General features: G+C 45.7%; 1 protein-coding gene across 5 annotated transcripts in view; it reads right to left on the bottom strand.

The window, feature by feature from the left end:
• Positions 1–1,968: 1,968 nt before the first annotated feature.
• Positions 1,969–11,573, bottom strand: part of PRKCQ (protein kinase C theta) — a 94,215-nt gene continuing 84,610 nt past the window's right edge. For 4 of the 5 annotated variants that reach the window (XM_038741391.1, XM_038741392.1, XM_038741394.1 and 1 more), the window contains 3 exons: positions 8,845–9,033; positions 4,884–5,012; positions 1,969–3,304 (listed from right to left, as the gene is read on the bottom strand). In XM_038741391.1, the coding sequence (XP_038597319.1) occupies positions 3,149–3,304; positions 4,884–5,012; positions 8,845–9,033 (474 nt within the window). In that variant the 3' untranslated portion in view covers positions 1,969–3,148. The remainder of the gene's footprint in view (positions 3,305–4,883; positions 5,013–8,844; positions 9,034–11,573) is intronic. The other variant, XM_038741393.1, reaches the window with a different exon arrangement.

Here is an 11,573-nt window from a genome sequence, read left to right as displayed (position 1 = left end):
GGGAGACTTTTGGGAAGCAGCACGGCCTAGTCGATAAAACACGGGCTTGAGAGTCAGAAGGAGCTGGGTTCTAATCCTAGGTCCATCTCTTGTCTGCTGTCTGACCTTCACTTCTCTGGGCCTCAGTTCCCTTATCTGGGAAATGGGGATTAAGACTGTGAGCTCCAAGTGGGACAGGGACTGTGTCCAACCCGATTTGCTTGTGCTTAGTACAGTGCCCGGCATATAGTAAGTGCCTAACAAATACCAAAATTATAATTATTGTTATTGTTTGTCCAGGAGACCTTGTGAAAGAGGCTGGAGAAGCCAAGTCAGGGTTTTTAAATGGGCAGAGGTTAGAGAGGTGTGTCTATACATTCTACAGGGTAGCTTTGCAGGTAAATTCAGGAATCACTGGGACCCCCAACATCTTTACCAGTTGGCAAAATTTGTATTTGTTTCCCCAATGTTTACAATCCAGCCCTCTTACCACTATTCCATTCGGCCAAGAGGACAAAAATGTCTTTGTGCATTAAATACCCTCAGAATTACCCACAGGCCCAGGTTTCCATGACACCCCAGCCAATAGGGGACAGAAAGGAGAGGTCGAGCTTCTAAAATTCACTTTGGCGGGGAAATCTGATTTTCCTTCTGGTTAAACGTTGGGCACAGGCTACTGTGCATGCTTTGGTGCGTGTATGGGGACCGCAGGAGGTGGGTAAGAGGTAGGGCTACAACCTAGCAGAGTAACTGTCAGATTTTGACCCTATGGGAGTTACAAAGGAAGAGTTAGAGTGCCTCAGTCTAATGACTCATCTTTGCCATGATGAATCCCTGGAGTGGCTTGTAAACTCCTTGAGGGCAGGAATTTTGGTTCTACTGTTCCCATAGTACCTTTCAGGTCCCAGAGCAGCTCATTGTCCAGATGAGATGCTCAGTAAATTCTGCCCCTACAGCTGTTACTAACCGTAGGCTGCACTCCATATCACACTGAACCTGGAGTTATATCCTGGGGCAAGGCCAGGCCAAAGATGGGACTGCTGAGTGGTCAGCCTCCCTGAGAGGGTCCAGCCCCCCAAAGCTGGGCCCCGTTCCTCTCATTACAGGACCAGCCCATCTGGTGTCCTCCAGCCCTCAAATCCAACAGTTTCTACCAGTCAACCCCAAGCTCTTTACCAGACCGAGGCCCCAGGGCTGGGCATAATGGCTTCTCCACTGAGGGTATCTAAGGGGCCCCCTCACCTTACAGTGCCAAGGCAGTGTGGTAGCAGCAACTGAACTCGGCAGGAGGGCTCAGATTCCAGGGATTTGGGACCATCCTTCCCCACTCTCTCTGCTCTCAAGGATCCGGCCAGTGGGTCAGGAGCGACAATAGCTACTTGTACATAGCTATTCTATTTATTTTATTTTGTTAGTATGTTTGGTTTTGTTCTCTGTCTCCCCCTTTTAGACTGTGAGCCCACTGTTGGGTAGGGACTGTCTCTATATGTTGCCAATTTGTACTTCCCAAGAGCTTAGTACAGTGCTCTGCACATAGTAAGCGCTCAATAAATACGATTGATGATGATGATGATGACAGAGGTGGCGGAAAGTAGATCCGGTTCCTGACCATATGAGTATCACTGCTTCAGCCAGGCTGCAGAAGTGGAAGCTTTCGTTCAGAGGTTTGGGAGGATGAGCAAAGGCTGGAGAGCCAGCCACATTTCAGCCCAAACCGAATCAAACTCAGGTTGTTGATGGATTGTTCGTTTCTCTTTCCTCGTGTTTAAACTCCTGGAAATTGGTTCTAGTTTTTCTTTCACACCGTGGCTTTAGAATGAACCCAGAATGAAAAACCACAAGCACCCAGCATGTTTCTGATGACTGAATTGCTGCTGAGCAAAGCAGAGGAAAACGGGTCATAAAACTTCCAAGAGTCTCTGGGTTTCTTTTTATCACAATTACTCTCCCTCTTTCTTTCCCTCACACACACACTTTTACAACTCCATGCCATTAAATCACAACATTTTATTAAACTGTACAAACAGCACTGAGCCTTTACAAAATGTATGTTCACAATTCTAAATTAACAAGGCGATCGAGGTAAATAACACACATGGCTCTCTACACACATGGCTCTCATCTTTATGTTGCATGAAAACAAGATTTCCCGATAGGATGAGTATATTGTGGATGGTAGGTTTTTTTGTATTTTTACCTTTTCCCATAGGTGGTTCCCTTTCCTTTTACACGATAAGACTAGTGATAGGTGACAGCCCCGGACATGGTCTCAAGTGAGCAATGTATGGTTGGAAAGTTGAGAAGAAGTTTTAATTGAAGGGAGCAATGAAGATTACACTTTCTTAACAGGACCCTAAATTTAATTTCTGCTTTGATAAGATAACCAGATTACAAATTTCTATTAGGCTTCCAGTGGAAAAACCCTATCAGGTGACTGGAACTCTTTCCATTTACTGTTTTTATCTCTGGTGCAGGGTTCCTGGATAATCAGGATGAATGGCTTTGCAAATCTTAAGTGACAGGCTATGTTTATTGTGAAGAGACCGTGGGAAAACCTTGTTACTTTTTAAGGGTTATTTCTTTTTTCCTTCTTTTTGTCCATTTACACTTCTACAGATCCGAACATAGAGTAAAATAGGTCAGCAGTCACTTGTCAGCAGCTGGGGAAAATCACTTCTGTGTCGAGAGCAGTGTGCTGTTTCAGTTGGAGAGTTTGTCCACGGTTCATATCTGGATTCATTCAGGCCGCCATCGATGGGGCCCGTGTGCTCAAGTGCAGAGACGTAATTTACAGGATTATTCAGTTGTTCAATCTTTCACAGTACAGAATACTATCCTTCAAGTAAATTGCTACATTGTGATGGCTGGAGTGGTAAATCTGAACTCCCCAGCTAGGCCTCCCTCTGACACCTGGACATTCACATTCAAGAGTATTCAGCAAAAGGAGGGCCAGAGCCGAAACCAAAGTGTCTTTAGTGAAGTAGAGCTGGTTTCCGCCACAGGAGGGTCATGCCCGGACCATCTGCTCCCACGTCTGAAACTTGGAGGGGCGGGGGTGTTGAGTGTTTCCCCTTTTGGTGCCAGGGTGACATGAGGGGCCCAGGAAGTGTCCCTCGAACCGGTCCCCAGGAAGAACCTTTGGCTAGACAGGCTCTGGGGAGGGCGAGTCTCAGGAGAGCATCCTCTCCATCTTAGGGTTAACGAAGGAAAAGTTGCTGAACATATTTTGGTCCATGCTGTTTATCAGTGCTCTGTCGGCAAAGGACAGCCGGGGTTTCTCATTCAGGAACTCGTTGTCGAAGTTGCTGCAGTCACTCGGTGATTTCTATCAGGAGGAGAAAAATGAACAAAGAAAAAGCAGGTGTTGAGATTTAAACTTGTTGATTTCAAGTTGAGCCTAGAACCAGGACTTCTGTGAGAATACAAATCCCCAACGGCAGTGCTTTATCTGTACCAGACTGGGGTCAGACCAACTTGAGACTGACTTTCCTGGCTAAAACTGGACAACTGGCCATCCTCTGAACCAGTAACCGTTACCCTTGTTGTCTTTGAGCGTGTGGTCTCCCTGCCCCCGCATAACCCTTGGAGAACATTCCAGATCGGAACCACTCTGCCACGGACTGGAAATGCTCTACAACCTAAGATTCTCTAAAGTTTGGACCAAAGCTCTGAAGCTTGGACACTTGAATCACCAAGTAGAGGGGAAGCTGTCCTGTGAAATGGCAAGGGGATGGCTGAGCCCGCTAGGGATCTGGGAGCTGGTCTTTAGTGGGAACTGGCCCCTGCAGTCGCTAACCCTGACAGCTTCGCACACTGGGTCCCAACACACCCCATGGCCCGACAGCTGTATTTTTATTGCACCTCCCTCTGCACACTCACGTCTCTTAACCTGCCCATTCCTCCTGCTCCTGGGCATCCTCATTCTTATTTACCCACAACGGGAAAGGCACGTCTCAGATTATTCCTTTCTGCTGAGCTCCATGCAGTTCCACTGGGGGTGCTTTCTGTCCCCCCCGGTATCAGAGCCTCATTTCCAACTCCATACCTGCTAGCACAACCCCTTTCAGAATCTCTGATCTTCCTTCATATCCTACATATGAGAGATGCCAAGGCACCCTCCTTTAACTCTCTGATTTCTTTTGTACTCATCAATCTGATAACCCATTCGCAGACATGTGCAATCCTAAATCCCAATGAAATAATAATAGTAATAATAATGAGGTATTTATTAAGTGCTTACTCTGTGCCTAGACCCCCATGGGGGTCACAGTCTAACGGAAGTGGAGAACAGGTATTTCACTGCTATTTTACAGATATGGAAACTGAGGCCTAGAGAAGTTTAATGATTTGCCCAGAATCACACAACAAATAAGCGCAAGAGCTGGGATTAGCAAAGACTCCCAGTGTGTGCTCTTTCCTCTGGCAATGCTGCTTGCCTGGGGAGCGATAGGATACGAAAGATTTGGGGAGGAAGTAGACGTGGAATCGTTGGTGTCTGTTGGCACTAGGAGTCAGGACCCTGTTGGCGACCAGTGCGGTCAAAGACAAATACCCTACTCAGTTTGGTTTTTGTGTGCAACTGTGTGCACTTTGGGGGTTGGACAGTAACTGACAAAGTTTACCCTGTTTTTTTTTCTTGCATCAATTTTACAGACACTGAGGGATCGTATTCCCATCTCTCTAACATGTAAACTTCAATACCAGTAGAAAATGTCCTCCAAGCCACACGTAATCTATCTTTTCAGGGAGTCCACGGACAGGGGCTATAACCGTCTGACAGTGCTCCAGAACCGGACCAGACCCGGGAGACTGCCCGTCCCCATCACACCTTCTGGGGGCTCCCCTGTCGCTGAGGATTAAGGAGAAGTAAAGGGAACATGCAGCCGCAGGGGGTGAGTCCTTACCACTTTGGGTTTGAATGGTGGTTCCATCTGTCTCTTTTCGAGCTCGTCCCAGCGGATCCCCTGGAAGAAGGCATGCTGACGGATGTTGCCCTTCACACCTAGCCTCCTCTCGGGCTCCCTCACGAAGAGCTAGGGTTGGGTGGAGAGGAAAATGGGTTAAGTTCTCGGGAGGAGCTGGTCGGGGATCTCTGTTCCGGGGCTCGGAATGTCTGCCATTCCCAAGATCGGGAAGTAGGAGTTGGGGGGATGGCCAAGGCCCCAGTTAGGGGCAGCCACGGCCCAGGTGGGGACAAGTCATGGCAGAGCGGGTGACGTGGGTGGGGGGAAAAAGGGGAGTGGGACCTGATTCCAGTGTTGTCACTCTATCTCTAGATTATGAAATCATGATCTATCTCTAGATTATGAAATCAACTCTCTGGGAGTTGATTTCGCTGAGGAAACGAAACTAATGGGTAAAATGGCTGAAAATCATGATCAAGCCCCTTGTGGCTATATCAAGTTGTATTCATGAATAAAGGAGTCAGGGTGGGTGGTTCCATGCCTTGCTAGGCCAATGGCCAAATCTCCACATTAGTCCCAGGGTGTGTCAGTCAATCTGTGAGCTAGCCATTTTCTGTTTATTTCACAACTGCCCCCATTGCTGTTTTGGACTTCAATACTGGAGGGTACCACCTCTCTGTTGTCCCTAACATCGAACTGGGGTAAAACCGTGCAGTTTGGTTGAAGCATCTTATCGTTATCCACTTTTCTTTGATGAACAGGGGTAAACCAAGTGACAGTTTGTGTGAACCTGCAGTGGGCTTCCCGAAGCCTGGCCCAGGTGCCATTTTCCAGAATCCCCATTTTCCCGTCGGCCTGTTACCAGCCCGGTGCACTGGGAGACTGTAGTTTAGCCACCAAGGAAATTTCTCCTTACAGCATCCTCCAGTGTTCACAAATCCGAGCTAAAGTGTAGTTCTTTCCAAGTCTCTTGGCCCAGCTCAGACTGTCACCCACCGAACTGATGACAAAAGAAAATTGTTCAAAGAGAGATCGCTGAGCCCCCAGAGAAACTCCTCCCTCTTCCCCACTGTCCCTTATCCCTCCGGCTCCCCTGGTCTGTCAGAGGCTGACATAGAAAGGACGGAAAATCTTTTTCTGTGTAAATAAAACCTGTCTTGGGTTTAAAAGAGCAAGGCAGTCTGAAAAACACCAGCCCTCTTCAGGTGCTGGAATTGATGTTGGCTACAGATTGCCATCAGTTTGTTTTTCATTTTAAGACAGCTCCCAAGAAAAGTATGTTTTCCAGGTATGGGGCTCTCTAGTGCAGGCAGCAGGCTCTGGTATAACAGGAAAGTTTTTTGGTTAAGTTACTGGTAACTCACCGGCCTGAATGAGGGCCCATGGGCAGTATCGTACAGTCAGTTATCCTAGATTGTGGAGGCTGTGTTTTTGAAGTTCCTCGCATTACAGAGAACTACAGGTGCCGTGACTGGCACCTTGTGTGTATGGAAAGCAACTTCTTTCCATCAGAGTGCCTGGTGGGCAGGAATCATGTCTCTTGCTTCTGTTGATTTTCCCCAAATGCTTAATACAGTACCTTGCACCCAGCGGATGCCTGATAAAATTACTTCTTCCAACATTCTATCACATTGAAGCTAGATGGGCGTGCACTGTGGGAAGAGAATTCCCTAACTCCTCAAAAATGTTCTAAACCCATCACAATGAAAATGTTTTACAGCAAAAGTAGACTTTGCTGATTTTGCAGTGGCAGAAGTAGGTTGTACATTGCTCAGGAGCATAAATGTGTGCTTAACTTGTTTTTTTTTGTGTCTGTATTAGTAGTAGTAGTAGCAGCAGCAGCAGCAATAGTTGTAGTAGTAGAATTTGTTGAGTTTTCTGTTTGCTAGGTCTGCCCAAGGAAATATTTTGTGTGGTGAAAGGACACCTAATCTTTGAGGGGGCCAATCTAGCAGTGGCAGGACTGGGCTGTGCAGTCAAAGCTAACAGTTTAACAGTTTTAGAGCCTCACAGTCCTTGTCCTGCTCTTGACGCCAGGAGGAGTGTCTGAAAGAAGGAACACGTAGTTCAGAATGAAGTTGAAGGGTCCTTCCAATGCCTCCAGACCCTCTTTAGGGCCTCTGGTGGGCATGTTGAACTCCAAGTTCATCAGCGTTTCAGAGAGTGCGGGAACTCCCATCCTGGTCAGCACAAGGGAGTGGCTGAGGTTCTTGTGTTTCTCCAGAATTTCTTTTCTCCCTTCCTCATTTAGAAGCAGGAGGTGATGTAAAACCCTAAACTTCCTGCTTCCTAGTTCTCCACAGGGGTAAATTACGATTGGTCCTGCGGCAAATCAGCTCACCCATGGAGCCAGGAGATGGACAGTGACCTCACCATAGCCTTGAATCAGCAGCTTTGGGTGAGGAGGTCTGGGAAAATAAATTCTTGGGAAAGAAAGCTTGTCTTTGTCCACCAAGGCTATAGAGGAGTGGTTTACATGGCTAGGAAGTAGCATGTCTCTCTTCTGATGATATCCAGAATGCAGTCTTTGTTGCTTTAAATTTACTTTTGTGTCTGGACCGGGAATCAGGCCAAGATGGCAGCAGCCTGTCATCAAGGCTCAGCACCTGTGAGCCAGGGAGAGGATTCTCCAGGCCCGGAGAATCCCCTCTGACCCTTCCCCCTTTCGGCCTCCCACTCCATTTCAGAAAACATCTTTCTGGAAGCGGGATCCAAATTTCTATTTGAGGACGTTAATTTTCCATCATTTCTGCTCCATAAGACAGGGCCCCGTATTTTGAATCAGCTAGGGAAAAAAATGGCATTTGTTGCGCAATAATCAGCTGGACAATCCTCTCCCAGCAGTAATTCTCTATGGATCTCAATCTCGACTGATGAATAAGAGTCCCATACAGTGTATAAATCAATGCTCTGCAAATGCTGACTCTAATAGAATTACAGGACTAACCCTGTGGGGCTTCATACTGACAGGACTGTGATTCTGCCAAATGCCATTTCTTCTGTGGAACATTCTGCTTTATTCAGCATTCTGAAAGTTGGCAGTTTTACATTATTACATTTTAAATTCAGTTATTCCTCACAGGATGTTCCTCCAGAAGCAAATCTGCATTTGATGGATGAGGGAATCCAGGCACAGAGAGCTGCCGCAACTTGCTCAGAGTCACCCAGCAGTTGGAAAGCCAAGGCCGGACCAGAAATCAGACCCCCATGCAGGGTTTTATGTGTCTACTGCAAAGCAGCAGTCAGGAGACTCCAGGTGATGTAGGGAGTTATTTGTGCCATGTGCACAACAGGATATTTGAGCCTCACAACTCTGAACTCTGAACATCCAGGTAAAGGAATTGCAGATAATTAGAGAAGAAAAAGTTTGAATAGCTGGACCAAATTGGATATGTACTGCCCGAGAGAAAGAGAGAGAGAGAGGAAAATTGGATTTGGCCAGATCTCAAACTTCTGATGATTGGCTGGGAGTTTTGATGGGAATAAAATGATCTCAGGCCTCTAAGATCTCTGGAAAATTGATGGGATTCTTATTGGTGGAGTGAAAGATGCAGCAGAGTCTGGTCAAGAGAGAGAAGAAATAGTAGCTTAGCTTTTCAAAATAGGCTAGTAGGGCCTTTCCCCACTTGCTGCATGAGGTGACAGAAACTTTGCCATGGTTCCACCAACCCATCCTCCCATCTACCTACCAATCTATCAGAATTGATTGCGAACCCTCAGAGTGGATCTAATCCTGGGCCCTGTGGGGAATGAGTTCCAAAGGAGAAAACAAGCCCCTGTCCCAGCCCTTGATGCACTTGCAATCTAAGTGGGGAAGAGGGCTGATTCTAAGGTAGATCATTTAAATAGGTTGAAGTCCCATTTGAGCCCCCCAGGTCTAGTGATTTGCAATCCTGAATGGGATCCATAGGGGATGGTCAGAAGGGCCAAGTGTCTGGGGGCCGGGGAACCGTTCACTTACTTTCACCAAGATGTCCCTGGCATCCTTCTCCAGCCAGCGGGGGTAAAAGGGGTTGTCCATGCGGATGGAGTGGAAGAGCTCCTCTTCGTCCTGGCCGTGGAAAGGGGACTGGCCAATAAGCATTTCGTAGAGGAGGACACCGAAGGACCACCAGTCCACTGATGTATTGTATTTCTGCCCCAATAGGATCTGTGTAGCCAGAGGAAGAAAGCACACAGAAAATATGGGTGGTGGATAAGAGAGGAGTTAATTCTGATCTGATTTGAAATATGGGGGCTGGGGGAGATGTCAGAAACAGAAAGACATGCCTAGGTATCTGATATAGTGTGAATTTGGTCACTAAAGGTCTCTGATAATGATAATTATGGTATTAAGTGCTTATTGTGTATAAAAACAAGCTAGTGAGGTGAGTCCCTGTCCCATGAGGGACTCACAATCTATGGGACAAGATGGGGTTTGTTTGAGACAATATCAGCAAGTAGGCTGGAAGTTCATGTAAAGCTAATGCAGGTATGGATCTCTGAGATTTGATCCCTGCTTTCTCATTGACTTGCTGTAACATTCTGGATGAATTGGACTTAATACTTGCATTTTTTAAATGTTTTTTATGGTATTTGTTAAGCACTTACTATGTGCCAGGCACTGTACTAAGCACTGGAGTAGATATAAGCTCATTAGGTTGGTCACAGTCCATGTTTCACATGGGCTCACAATCTTAATCCCCATTTTAAAGATGAGGTAACTGAGGCCCAGAGAAGTCAAGTGACTTGCCCAAGGTCACACACAGCATTTGTATGGCACTTCCATTTTTCCAAAGTGCTTCAACAATTATTTTATCCTGTCAATACCCTTGTGAAGTAGGGAGAGCCAGGTATCATCCCCATTTTACAGATGAGGAAACTGAAGCCCAGGGAGGTTAAATGACTTGCCCAAGGTCACACAACAGGCTAGTGGCAGGGCTAGGAGTAGAACCCAGTTTTCCTAATTCCAAGCCTCTTGCTCTTTCCACAAGACCATACTGCCACGCTGAAAAATTCCTTGGGCGAGGAATCAGGAGAATTTGGTTCTAATCCCAGATGTGATTCTCGCTCCCTCTGTGACTGACCTTGAACAAGTTACTTCGCCTCAGCTCCCTACCTGTAAAACAAGGATAAGATACCTGCTGACTTGCTACTTAGATTGTAAGTAGGCCCTGTTTGAGATGGGGACTGTCCTGAAAAATATTTAGGCCATTTCTTGTATGATGAGTGCTGACTTGGTGTTTTAAACAGGAGAAAGTTTAAAGATAAATATACCCCCTTGCTCTTTGAATAGATGCTAGATGGCAAGGTCACAGCCAAAGGGACTTGCTCTAAAACCCTTTCAAACAGGCCTGGATTAAAGGCCGGAATGAGAATTATAGGGGAGGAAAGGATGTGAAGAACTATAAACCACATGGGGCGAAGGGGTTGGTTTTGCCTAGACTTCCTAGAAGTTATTAAGGTAAACTGCATGGAGTTAGTTTTCTCTGTTAATCGTGGAACAGCTCTACCCCACTCTGGATGGGGTGTAGTTTTTCCCTGAAGAAATTTGGGGAAAAAAAATCCTCATCTTTGGTGTGCAGGCTTGGCCTTCCATTCCTGTCCGCTGCTCCCCTGGGACTTGACCAGAAGAAGGGTTCTACATGGCGAGGAAGTTCTCTCTACTTAAGTTCTACCTGGGGTAAAAAAAAGGAGGCTAGAATGAGCTAATTTGAGATTATTTTAGTCTGAAACCCTTCCATTTACTTTCTCCAAGCAAAACCATTTACGCTGTGAATAAGCACATGGTGAGTAGCTTCTGGTAATAAAGCAATCAAGTTTAGAGATAATTTTATCTTTGAATCTTCAGTTGATACTCTTTCCAATTTGTAATATTGATTAAATCTTGACTTTGGCCATTATTCTGTTTGGGAATTTGATTTATTTGCCATGATTTTCAGGGCTTGCACAAAACTTGACATAATTTCACAGGTTCAGTAAGATGCTTACTGAAGATTCTTAAATTCTGTATTTTTTTAAATGGTATTTGTTAGGTGCTTACTATGTGTCAGGCATTGTACTAAGCATTGGGGTAGATATAAGCTAAATGAGTTGGACACAATCCATGTCCATGTCTTTCCTTTGGATTGTTCTAAATTGAGGAAAGTCAATTTTAGTCTTAGTTTGGGGTAACACAGTTAAACAGCCCAAATATCAATCTCATGAAACAAGAGCTTCTGCATCTAAAAATAGCATTTTCAGTTTTTCCAAAATGCTTCCACATCAGTTATCTCATTTTATGTTCACAACCTTCCTGTGAGATAGCAAAAGACAGCAATTACTATCATTTTACAGATGTGGTAAATTGGAGCCCAAAGTGTTTAAGTGACTTGCCCAAGATCATATCATACCAGAGGCAGAATTAGGTTTAGAACCCAGATCTCCTGACTCCCAGTCCCATCCTTGAAAGTTCTAGGTCACCTAGAGAAGACTTGGGAGAATTATTTATTCACATAATTATGGCTGAGTAGACCTACTCTTCCATAATTGTCTATTGAGAGTATGCCTAGTTGATCCAGGAGCTCTAAATAAAAACTCCAATTTTGTAGTCTAGAGTCGGAGTAAAATCAGATCTTTACCAGAAGCAGCCCCAAAGTCTGAGTTCCTAATAGTTTCTTCCCCCAAAGTGTTTGAATTTGTTTCCCATTTGTTCTGCTTCTGTGCTACTAC

The sequence above is a fragment of the Tachyglossus aculeatus genome (assembly GCF_015852505.1).
Source record: "Tachyglossus aculeatus isolate mTacAcu1 chromosome 12 unlocalized genomic scaffold, mTacAcu1.pri SUPER_6_unloc_1, whole genome shotgun sequence".
Classification (NCBI taxonomy): Eukaryota; Metazoa; Chordata; class Mammalia; order Monotremata; family Tachyglossidae; genus Tachyglossus; species Tachyglossus aculeatus.
This window is presented reverse-complemented; position numbering and strand designations above follow the sequence as displayed.